The 20,653-nt window shown below is 39.0% G+C and overlaps 1 protein-coding gene across 3 annotated transcripts in view; it reads right to left on the bottom strand.

Moving 5' to 3' along the window:
* hsd17b10 (hydroxysteroid (17-beta) dehydrogenase 10) overlaps window positions 1–20,076 on the bottom strand; it is a 38,674-nt gene extending 18,598 nt beyond the window's left edge. The window contains exons 1-6 of one of the 3 annotated variants that reach the window (XM_049580203.1): window positions 19,966–20,076; window positions 17,299–17,463; window positions 12,604–12,768; window positions 10,811–10,939; window positions 7,763–7,871; window positions 6,206–6,749 (exon numbers count right to left, since the gene is read on the bottom strand). In XM_049580203.1, coding sequence (XP_049436160.1) covers window positions 6,559–6,749; window positions 7,763–7,871; window positions 10,811–10,939; window positions 12,604–12,768; window positions 17,299–17,463; window positions 19,966–19,989 — 783 coding nt within the window. In that variant the 5' untranslated portion in view covers window positions 19,990–20,076 and the 3' untranslated portion in view covers window positions 6,206–6,558. Of the gene's footprint in view, window positions 1–6,205; window positions 6,750–7,762; window positions 7,872–10,810; window positions 10,940–12,603; window positions 12,769–16,915; window positions 17,081–17,298; window positions 17,464–19,965 lie in introns of those variants that run through there. The other 2 variants (XM_049580202.1, XM_049580204.1) reach the window with 2 other exon arrangements.
* Between the last annotated feature and the right edge of the window lie 577 nt (window positions 20,077–20,653).

Below are 20,653 nucleotides of genomic sequence, written 5' to 3'. Positions count from 1 at the left end.
AATAGAAATCCGGTTGACGCCCCGCAGCGCAACGCTTTTTGTGTGTGTTGGGGGCGGCACTTGACTCACGTTAATGACGCCGCCGGTGTGTTTTGGCCTTTAGAATCAGTGCTATGACTCTTCCGGAGCTGATGGGAGCGGTATACGCCATATAGCGTTACAGTCCATGTTTACATTCAGAGTGAGGGGGTGACAAGGAAGTACAACTACACATGGCATACCTACCAGGGGAAGTAAGCTGGTACGGTCCGGTACTGCGTACCACCAAAAGATTCAGTACGCAGTAAATATTACCTTATATGCAAATATGTTAATAAAGTATTTCTTGTACATGGGATCTTAGGATTTTTTTTTTTACCTTGGTATCGACTATATATCTATATATATATAGATATATATATATAGATATATAGATATATATAATCTTTGAGATTAAATGTAGTGTGTGTTTGTCTGTGACCCATGCAGTTGTGAAAGGAGACCTTGGGGTTGGTACAGGCAGGTCGCCGCTGTTGGTGCACGCCATTGAACGGCCTGGCAAAGCTGTTGCAGCTGGCGCCTATGCTAGTGCTGGGAAATACAAAGATGTTTCTGAGGATGAAATTGGAGTGTTCGCTGGTGCAGGATTGGGCCACGCTCGTGCTGAATGGAGCGTTTTTGATGCTGAGGCCAAAGGGCCAAACGCCAGCGCAGGAGCTGAAGTCTCTAAGGCAGCTGGTGTTAAAGCCATAGCCAAAGCAGAAGTGGCCAGTGTTTCAGCCTCTGCCGGTCCGGTGAAAGCTAAGATCGGTCTGGCAGCAGACACTGGGATCGGCGTTGGTCCGTCAGGTCTAGAAGTAAAGGTGCTGGGAACAGGCTACACTATTGGTCGTAGAATTGGCGTTTCTTTCCTTGGCTCTGAGTTTGAAATCAAATTATGGTAGACTGTAGTCTGTGATTGTGTTTTGTGCCTTCTATTATAACAATGTAATAACAAAAGCATTTGCAATTTGCAGCACTTATATAGGAGTCTTCTTCTGACATTTCAAACTTCCACCAAGATATATTTCTTATGTCCAGTGCTACGTTATGTTTTCACTGCATTTAACCTTCACTCAGAATGTACTGTCAGTTCTGGGAAGTTTAAACTGGAACAAGTTACCCGTCAAGATAACAGAGTGTCCATCTTTTGGGTCTTTTAAAGTGCAACTTAAAAATTGGATCCTAGACAATCAAACCTGTGAGCATTCTTAATCTGGCTTGTCTTTTGTATATTGTTATTTATATGTGTGTGTATGTGTACATGAACTTGTAGGTATTTATGCATGTTTGTACATGTACACTGTTTTACATTGGTCTTTTGTATTGTAATGTGCTGACCGTTTTTTTTATGCTTATTGTTTGGGGACTGTGGATGAAATTTAGCATGCATTTTAACTCCGGCATATTTACATTACATCATGTATGTACTGTTCATTAATATGCACTGTCCCGACAAAATAAACCAATAAATAAAAAATAAGAATAATGAGTGATTTTTAAATATCTATGGCACAAATAAGATCATTGTACTTCCACTTATCAGAAGCCAGTGCTGCTTCGATTGTTCCATTTCCTGCCAACAACTTTGTGTCACAACTAAATGGCTTCCACTCGACTTTATTATTGTTTGCTGACATTAAAGTTATGTAAAACTTTTTGTATTGTCTGTATTTATTTTCACAAAGTATCCTGCAGCTTGCAGTAGCAGAATAAGATATTTGATTTTCCTCTGAGCACAGCTGATCCAGGACAGTACCAAAGAATGATGTTCAAAATAGACTGGATGTAAATGTTTACAGGATGAACTCAAGAACCTGCCACAGACTTTGTTCACACAGTTTCACATGGAGATCGGCTCAGGTCTGACATATGGGTTTGAATGTTTGTATGTGTGGTGGGTATAGGAAGGACACAGAAATGATGAAGTGAATGGTATAAATGAAAAACACTTTCACTTTTGGTAGAACTATATAATAATAATAATAATAAAAATAATAATAATAATAATGATGATGTGAAGAAGAAGAAGAAGGAGAAGTCAGTGCAGCGTCAGGCATTAGTCCTGCTATAGCTCAGTGAATCACAGGTGCCCTCTTGTGGCGACAACAGACCAACAACACTCACTCCAGATATTACAGATGATAAAATATTATTCTACAACATTTCATTCAATATCACAGACAACTACACACAAGGATAAATATAACTATAGCATGAAGTGAATTTAACTGTGACTATATTCTGAATTACTAAGTGTCATAGTTGTGGTGTCATAACATTGGTCAGTCGCGGCATTCAGAGGTCTGATACTACTATGTAATGACCGTTGCTATGTAGCCCAGCATTGCTAGGGATGCTGCTTTTCATTTTCTCTTGATTCCCTGTAGCTATTGTGGCCAGATTCAGCCGTTGCTGGCAGTTTTTTTCTCTCCTCCCAATTTAATTTATAAATCAATAAAAATCGTATAATTAATCAATATTCTGTCTCAAATTATTTATTTAACTGATAATTAGCTGTGTAATAAGCGGGACAATGTATAATGAGCTGGTGAATACTGGGAAAACAACTCCCTTCAGGGGAATACAACCCCAACGCGCAGCGCAATGTATCAAATCGTCACATGTGTATCGTGATTAAGCGATATCACTGACCTAACTGACACTAACCGTCAGTTTTGATTTGATTGTTGATTGCAATCAGCTGTGAGGCGGAATGATACATACACAGTGAAATAACCGTGATGTTGTACTCCAATATCGTCACGGTTTTACTGTCTCTCGACCAATCAGGTTGCAGGGCCGGAACTAACTGTTGTATAATATGTATCGTGATATGTATCGTATCTCTAGATTCTTGCCAATACACACCCCTACTCATTAGGCAGTTCATTGTTTTTTAACAGGGTTGTGGGACCCCTGGATAAACCTGGATATCTGTCAAAATTTCAATTTAGGTCATGTGGAAGTTCTGTTTGATTTTACTTGATTTGATTTAACATACACAAAGTCTTGCCTTTCAGAATATGAAACTGATGATAACTAACATTAACATTAACATTAACATAAGGCATGATGTTAAGCTAAGCTAACGGCACTCTGGTGCTATTTAGCACCACTCTCTTTCCCTTTACGTCTCCCTGAAATTATCAATTAAAATCTTAACAATAATATAAAGGCAATGTCTGGGGCAGTGGGTGTTTTGTGATTTTAAATAAGTAAAGTCTTGACTTTCAGAGTGTTAAAACCCCACAGGTTCCACTGACCCAACTCCCCTGACTGCTAGCTTAAAAGCGGTTTAGCATCATCATGTTAAATGCTTTATCAATATGGAGATGCTACACGGTGTTAGATTCTCTTTAATTTAATCGTTCATTTCATTTCACTGAAACCATGAGCATCACAGTAACGTTATAAATAATAAAAGTAAACTAGAGAGAAGCGAGGGAAGAGGTGACTCCCTACCTTTCATGCTGTCCTTAAGTCCATTAAATGTGTCCATCTATGATTATTTTTATTCCTTTGGTCCGCGAGGTTCTACCGATCAAACGAATCAAAACGTTTATTTTGTTTTTTATCTAAATTTAAAAAAGTTGTGAGGAATGTCTTGTGAAGTCCACTGCTAGCTGTGTATGCTAACTAAGCTAGTCAAACAGACCGCAGTTCTACCAACGCCTTCCTCGTTGTGTCGCAGGGTGCGTTTGTTTTTGTTACCTCGTTGGCTTCAAGAGAAAAGTGTCCACGAGCTTTTCTGTGTATTTGTTACTCCGGGACAGCCCTGGATTTACAGCACGCGCTCCCAGTTCAGAAGGCCAACGGTATCTATGCGGCCACCGTACTGTCAACTTTGAACTTTTCTCTCAAAATCATGGCGCGTTTAAGTCATTACGTACTGTGACGTATTTTTTTATATCAATTCAGTTCAAATAGGTTTATTGGCATGAACAAAGAAATGTTATTGCCGAAGCATTTCATTAAAAAAATAGTAAATAATAATTAATAGACAAAAATAAAAACAAAATAATAAATTGAAAAGGTAAATAAATAAATAAAGTAAAATTAAAAAGTAATATATTTTACATGTTACACACATTCATACATTATATATACATATCAATTATACAGGTGTTGCTTATAGGTTCCATATTATACTGCTGCAGTCCATTTTTGATTACTGTTCAATATAATATAGTACACTGCATTTTTATTTATTTATTTTATACTAATTGACTACATATTAGCAGCTAGTCCCTCGGGCTGGAGCAGGCAGATACATATGTCGCTGCCAGAGGAGCTGCTGTCCCTTCACCCAGGAGAATTGCCAGTTTCTATAGCGGGGTTAATGTCAGGAAATGTTTGGTTATTTCTCCAAAATGGAAATCTCTGACTGGGGAGAACTTTTCACAGTGGAGGAGGAGGAGGTGCATTTCTGTTTCTACTTCACCTGTCGAGCAGTGACCACAAAGACGCTCCCCTCTGGGCAGCCATGTCTGTCTGTGTCTCCCTGTTTCTACTGCTCAGTGATGCATAATATTTGGAATACACAAACAGCACCAACATCATTAGAAAGCCAGTAAGAGTCCTCTCTTTTCAACAGGACACTGTCTTTGAACAAATCGCACAAATCACTCATTTAGTCAGTAACAATAGCCATAGTGCAAACAACAAGCCAGGGGGTTTAGGTTGAATAAATAATAATAATAATAAAAGAGATGGAAAACAAGTGTCTTTTTTTCCAATGTTAAAAGTTCCTTCACAACAGCTTAGATCCAATTTCAGCTACATATTTTACTGTTAGTACATGCCAGAACAATTTTTATGGCCTTTCTACTGATACACGATTCATTAGTGTTTATGTGATTTTCATAAATCTTTGTAAAACTTTGTCATATCTTAGAGAGCTCATAGTGCCATATTATCCCACCAGAACACTGCGCTCTGAGAACGCAGGGTTACTCGTGGTCCCTAAAGTCTCCAAAAGTAGATCAGGAGCCAGAGCCTTCAGCTATCAGGCTCCTCTCCTGTGGAATCATCTTCCTGTTACGGTCCGGGAGGCAGACACCGTCTCCACATTTAAGACTAGACTTAAGACTTTCCTCTTTGATAAAGCTTATAGTTAGGGCTGGCTCAGGCTTGTCCTGTACCAGCCCCTAGTTAGGCTGACTTAGGCCTAGTCTGCCGGAGGACCCCCTATAATACACCGGGCCCCTTCTCTCCTTCTCTCTCTCTCTCTCTCTCTCTCTCTCATTGTGTCATGTGGATTACTGTTAATTTATCATGTTGATCTGTTCTGTACGACATCTATTGCACGTCTGTCCGTCCTGGAAGAGGGATCCCTCCTCAGTTGCTCTTCCTGAGGTTTCTACCGTTTTTTTTCCCCGTTAAAGGGTTTTTTTGGGGGAGTTTTTCCTTATCCGCTGCGAGGGTCATAAGGACAGAGGGATGTCGTATGCTGTAAAGCCCTGTGAGGCAAATTGTGATTTGTGATATTGGGCTTTATAAATAAAATTGATTGAATTGAAAATTGATTATAAAATGAGACTGTGCATCCCATTACTTTTACGAAAACATGCAGAACATGTGCCGAAAACTTGGTTGACAAACAAACGTTGTGGACAATCAAATCTAACAACCAGAATTTAGTCATTATTAAAGGTCTTAAAGATTTTTCCTTTTGCTGCCATGGCTGAAACTTTGAGATTTGATGGGTTGGAGGCAACTCTTCATTTTATTAAAATCAATCTTGTGTGATTAGCAGACCCAAACAGATTTTTTTTTTTAGGTTTTTAGCAGTGATCCAGAATATAAATCTGCAAAATATGCAGATTTTTTTGATTGTAATGTGATATAGTATTCATTTAAAAAAACGTTAAAAGAAATCATTGGAATTCTGCAAGCGCACAATCTGTGTGGACCAGGGGCCTCATTTATAAACATTGCGCACACACAAAACGAGGCCTGAAAGAGGCGTCCGCCACTTCCCACGCAAAAGTTGTGATCTATAAAAACACACTTGTAAAAACTGTTGCCATTTTTGGCTTTTGTCTGTACATACATTTTTAGTATGGCTCCCACGTAATGTTTTATAAATGAGACCCCTGGTGGTGGAGACGATGATCTGAAAGACGCTGTAGCGGAATAAAAATTCTACGCTTTAGGGAGTTAAGAAAAAAAAAACCTTCCTGGACCAGACAAACCAATCTGAGGTTTATTACAATCTGGATTCATTTACAAAACAACCAAAGTGAAGTGCATACAGAACTGCAATGCACCGAAATATACAGATCTTTTTACACACTTTCTCTCACACAAAGTTAATAAAATGGTGTTCGTAATCCATCACAGTTTATATTTTCAGTGTGTGCAGCTTTCTATGACATAATTTCACCAGGCAGACACACACTCACACTCACACACACTCACTCACACACACACACACACACACACACACGAACACTCAGACATAAAAATGATGAAGGTGATGAAGGTGTGGATCAGTGAGCTTAGTTAACATGTCCACTCAGACACACACCATCTGTCTCAGGGCTGCATGCGAATGGCTCCGTCCAGTCTGATGACCTCTCCGTTGATCATGGGGTTCTCAGCCAGTGATGTCACCAGGTGGGCAAACTCTGCTGGGTCTCCCAGGCGTGAAGGGAAGGGCACTTGGCGGGCGAGAAAGGAGCGCACCTTTTCTGGAAGACCAGCCAGGAGGGGAGTGGAGAACAGACCTGGAGGGAGAAAGATTTAGACGCAAAGGAAATGTCACTTTTCAATCGGCTTTTAAATCTTCACTCCACAGCAAGAGGGCTCCAAGTTCAAAGCCAGGGGTAGGGGAGCCCTTCTGTGTGGAGTTTGCATGTTCTCCCCGTGTCAGCGTGGGTTTCCTCCAGGTACTCCAGCTTCCTCCCACAGTCCAAAGACATGCAGGTTAATTGGTGACTCTAAATTGTCCGTAGGTGTGAATGTGAGTGTGAATGGTTGTCTGTCTCTATGTGTCAGCCCTGTGATAGTCTGGTGACCTATCCAGGGTGAACCCTACCCCTTTCGTTCAGCCCTCCAAAGGGTCATGAGTTAAATCTGAAGAGCCATGTGATTATTAATGTGAGAGCAAAGGTGAGTTTCCAACAACATAAATTCATATTCATTTATTTGACTCTTTTTCTAATCTTGTTGAAATATCGGATGATTTGACATCTTAAGGCCTTGAAAGGGACAGCTCACCCTTAAATCAAAAATGTAACTTTTTCCTCTTCCCTGTAGCGCTGTTTATAAGTCTATATTGTTGTTGGTGTGAGTTGCAGAGTGTTGCAGATATCAGCTGCCTTCTCTCCAATATAATGGAACTAGATGGCACTGTCTCTTTCCAGAAATCATGACCTGGTTACTCAAAATAATCCACAGACCTTGTTGTGAGCAGTTTCATGCAGGAACTATTTTCTTTCTACCAAACTACACCCGCCAACCTTATCCCCGACAGAGAGACATTGCTGTGGAGTTTTTCAAATGTAATTTTTGGGCACTTTGAGCAAGCTGAGTGCCTGTCCCTTAAAACAGTTATTTTAAAAAACAGTGAGGCAACACGGGCCAGCAAGGATGGAAATTACTGGTTTTATCTGAACGTTTTTTTATGTAAAAATAATCTGGAAAGTAGAGCTGCCCCCTGATAGTCAACCAAACGTTAGTCGACCAGTAATCCAAAGTGTGGGATCATTTTGAGACAGTTTACACTGTATACACTCACCAGGCGCTATGGTGATGACTCTGATGCCCATGGGTGCCAGATCTCGTGCGATGGGGAGTGTCATTCCAACAATACCACCTTTAGAAGCTGAATATGCTGCTTGGCCGACCTGCAGAGAAAACGGAGGGCAAAAAGTAGAGTTACCACCTCACGGTTGTGTGCCTTCACCAAGTCTCTGTCCAGACTCTGAAGTAATTTAATGAAAGGTCTTAAGTTTGTTTTTAGTGGAAGATGTGATTCTAGTGAATAATTTCCAGTGACAAACATACTGTCTTGACTTAGAGACTGTTTTACAGAGTACAGAGGACGGATAGATTCGTCACATGGTGCAATGACAATCACCTGAAGCTCAGCACCAGCAAATTAACAAGCTTGTGTTGGACGACCAGAGGATCAGAAGAGAACACAAAAGTTGTAGCCATGACAGGAGATAATGCTTCAAATATGGATGTTGCCTCAAAAGAAGCTACAAATTCTAAAACCTGAATGACTTCACAGACATTTTCAACCAGGCAGCACAGACAACCTTTACATTCGCCAAAAGCACCTCAAAGTAGGGCTGGACAATAATCCATATCTCAATATTTTCAGGCTGAATGGCACCACACAATATACAGTACAGGCCAAAAGTTTGGACACACCTTCTCATTCAATGCGTTTTCTTTATTTTCATGGCTATTTACATTGTAGATTCTCACTGAAGGCATCAAAACTATGAATGAACACATGTGGAGTTATGTACTTAACAAAAAAAGGTGAAATAACTGAAAACATGTTTTATATTCTAGTTTCTTCAAAATAGCCACCCTTTGCTCTGATTACTGCTTTGCACACTCTTGGCATTCTCTCCATGAGCTTCAAGAGGTAGTCACCTGAAATGGTTTTCCAACAGTCTTGAAGGAGTTCCCAGAGGTGTTTAGCACTTGTTGGCCCCTTTGCCTTCACTCTGCGGTCCAGCTCACCCCAAACCATCTCCATTGGGTTCAGGTCCGGTGACTGTGGAGGCCAGGTCATCTGCCGCAGCACTCCATCACTCTCCTTCTTGGTCAAATAGCCCTTACACAGCCTGGAGGTGTGTTTGGGGTCATTGTCCTGTTGAAAAATAAATGATCGTCCAACTAAACGCAAAGCGGATGGGATGGCATGTCGCTGCAGGATGCTGTGGTAGCCATGCTGGTTCAGTGTGCCTTCAATTTTGAATAAATCCCCAACAGTGTCACCAGCAAAACACCCCCACACCATCACACCTCCTCCTCCATGCTTCACAGTGGGAACCAGGCACGTGGAATCCATCCGTTCACCTTTTCTGCGTCTCACAAAGACACGGCGGTTGGAACCAAAGATCTCAAATTTGGACTCATCAGACCAAAGCACAGATTTCCACTGGTCTAATGTCCATTCCTTGTGTTTCTTGGCCCAAACAAATCTCTTCTGCTTGTTGCCTCTCCTTAGCAGTGGTTTCCTAGCAGCTATTTGACCATGAAGGCCTGATTCGCGCAGTCTCCTCTTAACAGTTGTTCTAGAGATGGGTCTGCTGCTAGAACTCTGTGTGGCATTCATCTGCTCTCTGATCTGAGCTGCTGTTAACTTGCGATTTCTGAGGCTGGTGACTCGGATGAACTTATCCTCAGAAGCAGAGGTGACTCTTGGTCTTCCTTTCCTGGGTCGGTCCTCATGTGTGCCAGTTTCGTTGTAGCGCTTGATGGTTTTTGCGACTCCACTTGGGGACACATTTGAAGTTTTTGCAATTTTCCGGACTGACTGACCTTCATTTCTTAAAGTAATGATGGCCACTCGTTTTTCTTTAGTTAGCTGATTGGTTCTTGCCATAATATGAATTTTAACAGTTGTCCAATAGGGCTGTCGGCTGTGTATTAACCTGACTTCTGCACAACACAACTGATGGTCCCAACCCCATTGATAAAGCAAGAAATTCCACTAATTAACCCTGATAAGGCACACCTGTGAAGTGGAAACCATTTCAGGTGACTACCTCTTGAAGCTCATGGAGAGAATGCCAAGAGTGTGCAAAGCAGTAATCAGAGCAAAGGGTGGCTATTTTGAAGAAACTAGAATATAAAACATGTTTTCAGTTATTTCACCTTTTTTTGTTAAGTTCATAACTCCATATGTGTTCATTCATAGTTTTGATGCCTTCAGTGAGAATCTACAATATAAATAGTCATGAAAATAAAGAAAACGCATTGAATGACAAGGTGTGTCCAAACTTTTGGCCTGTACTGTATATCTCTGTATTTTCTACGAAATGGGTTACATGTTCAGTTACAAGCTGATCCACAGCTAAAGTCCCCTGTTATTTTTGCTGCATGTGTTTTTCTACAGCAGGGCAGGTAAAAGAAGTTTACCTAAACTCCCTTCTTTATTTCTTTCCATCTGCTTACCTGTTGGAGGTGAGCTGGTGCAGTCAGAGCCTGTTGTCTGCAGCTCTGCTTTGCACATTTAATTATCTGCAGATTCTTCACAGTAAAAGTCCCCTGTTATTTTGTTATGTAAAAACTTTTATTGTGAAGCAGCAAAATAAGGAAATGTTGAGTTTTCCAGCAGCAACTTCACACAACTTCTAACACGGCTGATAGCGAACATTAACAGTAAAATAAAGCAGCTCAAAGAGTAACAAAACGACGACAAAGAGATAAAAAAGAACAAAAGGCGCAAAATGACCACAAAGAGGCTCAATGTCTCCCCTTCTGTTCCTGAGTTAGGGTGTTAAATTATGGCCAGAAAAGTGTTTTTGCAGAACATTATGATGTCACTGTGAACTTGACCTTTGACCTTTTCATCCCTTCATCATTATATCCTGTTAGACAGTTGAGTGATATGTTGTCATAACCAGCTCATGAATTTTTGACTAAAGGCCCAAAATGTGTTTTATAAAGTCACAGTGACCTTGACCTTTGACCACCAAAATCTACACAGTTCATGTTTGTGTCAAGGTGGACATTTGTGCCAAATTTCAGGAAATTCTCTTGAGCTGTTGCGTTCATGAAAAGGGGACAGTAGAAGGTGTGTGCGTGTGTTTTTAATGACCTGTCCGTCGAAGGCGGCCACACTGGCTGTGTTAATGACGCAGCCTCTGTGTCCATCTGCATCAGGCTCGTTCTTCCCCATCTCACCCACAGCAAGGCGAATCACATTAAAGGTTCCCGCAATGTTCACCTGCAGAAAACACACATAAAAATACTCAAAACTCATTCATTCATTTTCCATAATCACATATCCTGTTAGGGGTCGCAGCTGACACTGGGTGAGGGGCGGGGTACACTCTGGACAGGTCGCCAGACTGTCACAAAGCTGACACATACACCCCCTTTATACCTTGTATTAACATGTGTTTTGTGATCAGATTGCTCTTGACCACGTGACAGTGCAGGTGTAAATACACTCAAAACGCATTGAGGACAGATTGTTATCCGAAATAGAAATAATAATAAAAAAGTGATTTATAACAGTCGCAAACGTTTTGGTCCTTGATGACAGTCAGTGATTTATTATTATTTTTTGCCCTCCTCTCTTGAGAAGGGTCACACCAACCCTGGAGACTATTTCTCTGACCTACTACAACACCTCAGAGAGAGAAAATCAGAGAAACGAGGCGAGGAATGCTGACCAGACAATCCATGACTGCGGGTTCCAACTTCTTCCTCGCCGTCTTTTTCACCAGACCTGGTCCCCTCGGACTTCCACCTGTTCCCCAACTTGAAAAAAGCTTGAGCGGGCAAACATTTTGCCAACGACAATGACGTCATGGAAGCCGGGGAGGAGTTCTAGGGTCCTGACTAGGGATGTTCCTGGCAAATAATTTCCCTGTCAACTAAACAAAAACTTAAATTAAGTCTAGTCGACCTGTCTAAAAAACGAAAAACACTCAGAAACAGTCAAAATTTAGCCCAATTTATTGCTAAGTATTTGAAACATTGTCCCAAAAAATACTGTGTGCATTAAGAGCCCTTTGAGGCCTTTAATCACAATCTTCAACCACGTCGGATTTTAAATGCCGCTGAAGTACGAGACGCTTTGTGCCGTGCAGTATGAATGTGAACATGACGGCAACTCAGTCAAAAGTTAACCACTAAATTAACATCTAAACATCTAAAACAAAATTAAATCTCTCTTATTAAAACTCCAGTCTACTCGAGCATTACTGCGAGGAGGGGGGCTGCTGTCTGACGGCTCTGTAGCACCCACTAGTGGCGGGTGGCTGCATGACAGTTAAGCAGCCTTGTACATGAATAAAACACTAGTTGGTTTAACCGACTAATATTTGTGGTGCAGACTAGTGAGGGGGCGGACGTTTAATTGTTAAGACATCTAATTGTGCGCATCCCTAGTCCCAACCTGAAGAGTTCTTTTCCACTGGGATAAAGGCGCTTCAGCACCACTGGAGCAAGTGGTAAATGGTAAAAATGGACCTGCAGTTGCATAGTGCCTTTCTAGTCCTCTGACCACTTAAAAGAGCTTTTTACACTGCAAGTCACATTCACACATTCATACACTGGTGTGTCACCTGCTACTCAGTTTTTAACACACACACACACACACACACACACACAGAGCAATGCAACAGCCATCAGGAGAAATATGGGTTTCAACTGTCATCTGAAAACTTACTAAAGCTGTTAGACAAATGTAGTGAAGTAAAAAGTACCATATTTACCTCTGAAATGTAGTGGAGTTGAAGTATAACGTAGAAGTACATTGATTTTGTACTTGGGTACAGTACTAGAGTAAATGTATTTAGTTACCACTGGAGGAGTGTGACAGCAGAAGCAGGTATTTATTTTTCTGCTTAGGCTATTTGCATCTGTTTTTGTGTACCTTACATTGATTACACGCTGGAAGTCCTCCAGGCTGTGAGGGAGGTCCTTCTTAAAGTTGTAGGTTTTAACGGCGACAGCGATGCCGGCACAGTTCACTGCCAGGTCCAGCCTCCCAAACTTCTCTCTGGCCAGGGACACGGCTGACTGCACGTCTGCCTCCGATGTCACCTGAGAAATGACAAGACCACAAGATAAACGTCACCAAGCATACATGTGTAAATGCACCCAATGAAGACACCAATTCTTTGGTTCAAGTTCTGGCAAGAAGGGAACCAGAGGGAGGTCTGGCATTAATAATTTGGAGCTTGAACTTGAGAAGGGTCCACATGTACCACTAAGAACCAAGAGAAATTATCATATCACTCCAGTTTTAGCCTCTTTACACCAGCTCCCAGTATGTTTTAGATTTTAAGATTTTATTGATTACTTTTAAGGCTTGTCATGGTCTCTCTCCCTGCTATATCTCCGACCTTTTAGTGCCGTACACGTCAGGACGTACCTTAAGGTCCTCGGGCAGCAGAGGTCTTTTGTCTGTTCCAGAGGCTGAAAACTAAAAGGGGGCAGAGTGTTTGCTGTCAGGGCCCCGAGGCTCTGGAACGGTCTGCCCAAGGAAATCAGGTCCGCCGAGTCAGATCCCTTTTAAGTTCATTTAGACTGTCTTTTACTTACTCAGTTTTTATAAACTAAAGTGTTTTTATCAGTTCTTTTAAAAACTGTTGTTTTCACATCTTGTCTGTTTTAATTATTGACATGTAAAGCACTCTGTAATTCTGTTTTGAAAGCACTTTATAAATAGAGATAATAATAATAATAATAATAATAAATTATTATTATTATTATTATCATTTAATTTTAGTAAACGTTAAGAAGAGGAGAAGTTTGCTAGCTGCTAGGCTAATTTATACAATGTAAAATGTCATAGGCTCGTGCTAATAACGTTAGCATGTTGTATTTGTGGGGAAAATGTGTCCAGATAAAAACAAGTGTTTGTCTGTAAATGCTGCGAGTTATAGTGAAGCTGATTTGTGTAGTTGTGTTTGAAATTGTCTCCAGTAAGTCATGTTTAATGTGTGTTTACTGTGTTTTTAATGTGTGTTTGATGTGTTTAATGTGTGTTTGATGTGTTTAATCTGTGTTTACTGTGTTTTTAATGTGTGTTTAATTTGTTTAATGTGTGTTTAATGTGTTTAATGTGTGTTTAATTTGTTTAATGTGTGTTTAATTTGTTTAACTTGTTTAATGTGTGTATACTGTGTTTTTAATGTGTGTTTAATTTGTTTAATGTGTTTTTAATGTGTGTTTACTGTGTTTTTAATGTGTGTTTAATTTGTTTAATGTGTGTTTAATGTGTTTTTAATGTGTGTTTACTGTGTTTTTAATGTGTGTTTACTGTGTTTTTAATGTGTGTTTAATTTGTTTAATGTGTGTTTAATGTGTTTTTAATGTGTGTTTAATGTGTTTAATTTGTTTAATGTGTGTTTAATGTGTTTTTAATGTGTGTTTAATGTGTTTTTAATGTGTGTTTAATGTGTTTAATTTGTTTAATGTGTGTTTAATGTGTTTTTAATGTGTGTTTAATGTGTGTTTAATGTGTTTTTAATGTGTGTTTAATGTGTTTAATTTGTTTAATGTGTGTTTAATGTGTTTTTAATGTGTGTTTAATGTGTGTTTACTGTGTTTTTAATGTGTGTTTAATTTGTTTAATGTGTGTTTAATGTGTTTAATATGTTTAATTTGTTTGTGTGTTTAATGTGTGTTTAATGTATTTAATGTGTGTTTATTTTGTTTAATGTGTGTTTAATGTGTTTGTGTGTTTAATGTGTTTAATGTATTTAATGTGTTTATTTTGTTTAATGTGTGTTTAATGTATTTAATGTGTGTTTAATTTGTTTAATGTGTGTTTAATTTGTTTAATGTGTGTTTAATGTGTTTAATGTGTGTTTAATTTTTTTGTTTAATTTGTTTAATGTGTGTTTACTGTGTTTTTAATGTGTGTTTAATTTGTTTAATGTGTTTTTAATGTGTGTTTACTGTGTTTTTAATGTGTGTTTAATTTGTTTAATGTGTGTTTAATGTGTTTTTAATGTGTGTTTAATGTGTGTTTACTGTGTTTTTAATGTGTGTTTACTGTGTTTTTAATGTGTGTTTACTGTGTTTTTAATGTGTGTTTAATTTGTTTAATGTGTGTTTAATGTGTTTAATATGTGTTTAATTTGTTTGTGTGTTTAATGTGTGTTTAATGTATTTAATGTGTGTTTATTTTGTTTAATGTGTGTTTAATGTGTTTAATGTGTGTTTAATTTGTTTGTGTGTTTAATGTGTTTAATGTATTTAATGTGTTTATTTTGTTTAATGTGTGTTTAATGTATTTAATGTGTGTTTAATTTGTTTAATGTGTGTTTAATGTGTTTAATGTGTGTTTAATTTGTGTTTAATTTGTTTAATGTGTGTTTAATTTGTTTAATGTTTGTTTAATGTGTGTTTTGAATCAACTCAACTTCACAACACATCAAAGAAACCCCACCAATGACTAGTATTTTGCAGGTGTAACTGCAGAGTGACACAGACACACCACTGCACAAGTATGCTCACAATCACGTAGGCCACGTGCGTAGGCTACGGTGTAGGGTCTGCCGCACAACTATTAAATCCTCCTCTCGAGGGAAAATCCAAAAGCCTTCTCCATAGCCGCCCTTCCCCCCTGGAACTTTCTCCTTGAACATATTTGGGACTGTACCGACCTCTTTCGGCTCAAATCACTCATCAAAGCTCATCTTTTCAACAGCTTTTAATGTGTAATCAAAGTTGTGTGTATTTTAGTGTAGTGTATTCTATTTTATGATCAGTTCTAACTAATATAAAGTGTCTTTGAGTACAATGAAAAGCGCTTTATAAATAAAATAAATGTATTACATTCTGTAATTATCTCTCTATATAGTAGGTTTAATTGTCAGTGGCGGAGTCCGCCATTTCCCCACTGGATTCAAATGATCTTACTACACACAGAAAACAGTGATCCAAGTTTAATGTTTGAAGTTTCACTGATATCACTGATATCAGTATCACTGTTCACTGTTCACTCTCCTACACCTGCTGTATCAGAGCTGGGTTAAACTACTGCTAATGCTAACACAACAATTCCTCCTGCTCCAGATTAAACAAAGTCAAACACAGGGTAGCTTTTAATGTGAAGCAGCCACAGGAAACTCAGTTTTAGCTCTGATATAAGTCAGGCGGCAGTCGCTCCTGACACAATGGAAAAATGCAGATTATTGACTCAGTTCTTCAAAAAAAAACAAAAAAACAATGGGGAGTTTGTTTTGCACTGTAGCTGCTCGAGGAGTGTACGCTTACAGGAACAAGACCACAACCTCTACCACTACCTGAGAAACCAGGAAACAATTTCAAACAAGAGAGGACACGTCGACAGTCTGGGTTGAAGGTGTCAATAACACACCACAAGAAAAGAGTGAAGAAACTGTTGGTGTGTCGTCCATACTCTCAGAAATATCACCCTAAAAAAACTTCAATAAGCTTCACATAATGTGTGTTTTCTAATGTGGTGGAAGGATTTTTCAGTCACAGCAGAAACAACAAAGATATGATGGGTTATAGTGTGATCTGCAGTGCCTGACACTGACACCAACGTCTGGCTCCTCAAACGCAGTCACTGACGTCATGACCGTTCCTTCTTTTAAGCCCCATTTCCACCAAACACTTTCAGTACAGTACCTTTGGAACCAAAAGTAACCCTTCAGACATGGTACCTAGATAGACCCTAGTGTTTCCACCAAAAATAGTACTCTTAAATGTGGGCGGGGATGTTATCACTCACAGTGAGGAAGTCAGACTCCAGCTGCTGTGAGAGGCAGCAAAACATCCTTTCATTTTATAGTTACAGTTTACTAATAAAACTCTCCACAGTATGAACAGTGGTTACATGAGCCTCAAAACCAGACACAACTCAGCCCTGAGCAGAGTGACCGTCCTCTACTGACCAATCAGACTGCAGTGTTCACAGCTCCACCTTTTAGTACCAGATCTGTGTGCTAGGTACCCCAACAGAGGGGGGACCAAACATGGGGACGCTAAGGAACGGTTCCATTGGTACCATCCACAACTTTTCACAGTGGAAATGGAAAAAAATTGTACCTAACTGTACCATACTACTCAGTGGAAACGGGGCTTTATATTTTCCTTGGTTTTAGGGAAATAACATTAATAGTACATTTCTCCTTTCTTAATTTTTGAAGGGCTGTGTACATGCATGTCGATTTTGTGTGAGTGATTGCGTCTTGATAGTTTTTGGACTCACATCTGCAGGAGCGAAGGCACAGCGGTCCCCCAGACTGGCTGCAAGCGCTGCTCCATCAGAAGAGGGCAGGTCCAGGATCACAGCGGACGCTCCGTTCTGGACCAGACGCTCCACAGTGGCTCGGCCCAAACCAGACGCGCCACCCGTCACCAGGCCGACCATACCCTGCTCAACACATGGACATGGACAGGGACACAGTGGAAATGGAAAAAAATTGTACCTAACTGTACCATACTACTCAGTGGAAACGGGGCTTTATATTTTCCTTGGTTTTAGGGAAATAACATTAATAGTACATTTCTCCTTTCTTAATTTTTGAAGGGCTGTGTACATGCATGTCGATTTTGTGTGAGTGATTGCGTCTTGATAGTTTTTGGACTCACATCTGCAGGAGCGAAGGCACAGCGGTCCCCCAGACTGGCTGCAAGCGCTGCTCCATCAGAAGAGGGCAGGTCCAGGATCACAGCGGACGCTCCGTTCTGGACCAGACGCTCCACAGTGGCTCGGCCCAAACCAGACGCGCCACCCGTCACCAGGCCGACCATACCCTGCTCAACACATGGACATGGACAGGGAGGGAGGAGGGCGGTGCAGGATATATGAAACACGGGAAAATTAAAAGTGAGAAAAAGACAGGGACAAATTACGTGACTGATAAAGAGGGGTGAAAGGAGAGATCAGAACTGCTCTGATTAATTTAAACTGCACTGCAGAGACGTCATTTCATTCAGGAGCAGGAGAGTATTCTTACACGTGATCATTTTTTGTAGAAGTGAAATGACAGCGCATTCACGTGGTGTCAGAATAATCGGAAAAATAACTTTTCAACTGAGAAAATTCTCATCAACGCCCCCTCAAGTCACAATAACTGCTCAGAAAGTTGGCAAAAATTTAGCAACACACCATGGTGACTTTGACGTCATACACGCAGAAACATGGGGGACAAAAGAAGATTTCGGTTGATGGTAAGCGACTTTTTAGTCGGATACTGCATATCAATTTTTAGCTCAGAGGTATCATTCATACTGCTCAATTTGATCTCAAGTGGGCCGGAGCAGTAAAACCACTGCATACTAACCTATAAATAAAAACCCCTTCAGATATTTCTTTTCTTATCCTTTTTTGGTGTAAAGAAGAAGAAGGTTCTGAAAATGATTATCTATTTATAAAACAAATGATGAACATCCCGCGATATCTTCAGAAAAATATGTGCAACAGCATGTCTCAGTTTTACCAAGTTCAGTCAGTCTACTTCTCACTTTCATTACATGTGCATTTTTTTCATAACTTTCCACTCCCACTTAAGTAGAAGCTCTTGAAAATGCAAGTTTAGAGTTTATTTATTTGCACCATAAAAAACAATAACAATTATAAAAAACAAAGACAAAACAATAGCATTAAGTGCTGGAGAGGTTGAAAACATATATATTTATAAATGAATATGCAGGATTGAAATGTGTTAATGTTAAATCAATAATATGTTAAGTTTCTTAAACAGAGGGGCAGGTGGAGACAAGTAATTAGAAGAGGTGGCTAATCTGACAAATTTCTTTTGTGTAATGAATATTTTTGTAAGTTAGTAGGATATGTGCTTGCCCAAACAATATTACAATAACTAGGTATGGATAAATTAAACTATAATAAAGTATGTAAAGGGCATTCTGAGAGATCAAGCCACTCATTTTCCTGATGATACCAATAGACTTCATTACTTTGTTATTAACAGATTTGATATGCTCATTCCAAGTCAACCTATCATCAGTTAAAACTCCTAAAAATTTAGTGGATGAAACCTGAATTATTTCATTCCCGCCAAATGAAATCTTGGCACTAGATTTACAATACTTTTTATTTGTAAAAATCATAAAATTAGATTTTTTAAATATTCAATGATAGCTTATTTAACTGGAACCATTCAGAAAATTTTATTATACCGGAACTGGCTTCACTGATTAGTGAGTCAAAATGATTGTGAGTCAGAATCAAATTGGTATCATCAGCAAAAAGTATTGGAAGTATAATGGAAGACACAGTCGGCAAATTATTCATGTATATAAGGGACAGTAACAGACCAAGTATGGAACCCTGAGGGACACCATATGATAACTGGGCTCTGGAAGACGCACTGAAGAGTTCAGTCGTCCCCTGCCTTACAAACCATTTAATAATCAAGTTTGGTCAGTGCCTCTGTAGCAGGGTTCTACAAACATTATTTTAAGTCTGATACAGTTTTTTTTGTACCAAAGCTGCTGGTCGACAATATTTTGCACAATGATCAATATCTTTAAATATGACCACAGTAAGTATTCATTGTTATTTCAGCGAGCTGTGTTAATAATAATAATAAATAAAAATAAACTGGAGCTTCTGTGCTTTGATTATCTGCTGTGAAACAACATGAGCCACATTAGCTCTTCTCCTATTACTTATTCTGAGGTCATTTTGGTGAAAGTAATGCAAAAGTAGTGTAATCAGTAACCCATTACTTTCAAATGAAGGTAACTAGTATTATGTGATGTGTTACATTTTGAGGGTAACTTGCCCAATACTGAATATTAATGCTAAATTAATGTGTATGTTGTAATTTTAGTGCTGTAAATGTTTATGGTTGTGCTCATTTTAAAAACTCCTTCATGTCCTGTTGGGTAACAGAAGAAATGTTCACGTAAAGTAGAAGTAACTTGAATCTGAAAGACTGTAAAGAACAAAATGTAAGTGACAGAGTCCGTTATTTTGGAGCTTCAGGAGAACAAAAGCCTTTAAAAATGTAAGCTGTTGTCTCAAATGTCCGCGTAACCGTGAGACCAAAGACCTATGCAAAGGTTAGCAGACACACTGCTGAGGGCGCTGCTGTGGACTCACTGATCCCAACACGTTAGCTACACGATCAAACTTCAGCTACGAGGAAAACAAACTAACCGGAAGAGAAAACACGCACATAAATCACGTGACACGAGTATTTAAAGTCTAACGCGTCATATTCTCTCAGATTAATTCATGTGAGTGGTGCAGAGTGCAGCGTGCAGAGATTTATCCGTTTCTTTCCTCACCTTGACACACCGAATGTTCGCCATGTTGGTTTTTAGTGTGTTTGACACACAGAGGATGTCTTCTTCTTCTTGAGTTTTATTTTTTGACGGTCGGTAAACCACAAGAGCTTTACCGCCACCTAGTGGTGAGGAGTGAGTGGAGCAGGACTTAAAAATAAAAAAATAAAATAAACATAAATTACAGGGAAAATAATTAAAATTAAATGTAATAAAATACAAATAAAATAACAATACATTTATAATGTTCATCAGCCTATTCATTTATATTTAGCCTTTTTACTGTTTATTACATTGCCCTGTTTTTTTGTCTCGACCTATTTTAAAATCCTGTGATTTTCACTGTTAGCTTATCATATTATTCTTCTTTTTTGTTTTTATAAACATTTACTTATTTTAGTTGCTCTATGTTTATAACTTTGCTTTAAGGTTTGTTTTTTTTCTGATGTGTCCTGTTTTACTTTCCCCTTTGCTGCTGTATTGCTAATTTCCTTGCTGCAGGAAAAGATAATCTTATCTTAAAATAGAATTAAAATGTAATTGCTTTACATAGAATAAAATCAAATACAAATAAGATAACAATACAAATAAAACAGAGTAAAAATGTAATTAAATTACGCAGAATAAAGTAAAATATAAAAAAAACACAATACAAATAAAATAAAATTGTAATTAAAATACATAGAACAAA

The sequence above is a fragment of the Epinephelus fuscoguttatus genome, linkage group LG7 (assembly GCF_011397635.1).
Source record: "Epinephelus fuscoguttatus linkage group LG7, E.fuscoguttatus.final_Chr_v1".
Taxonomy (NCBI): Eukaryota; Metazoa; Chordata; class Actinopteri; order Perciformes; family Serranidae; genus Epinephelus; species Epinephelus fuscoguttatus.
This window is presented reverse-complemented; position numbering and strand designations above follow the sequence as displayed.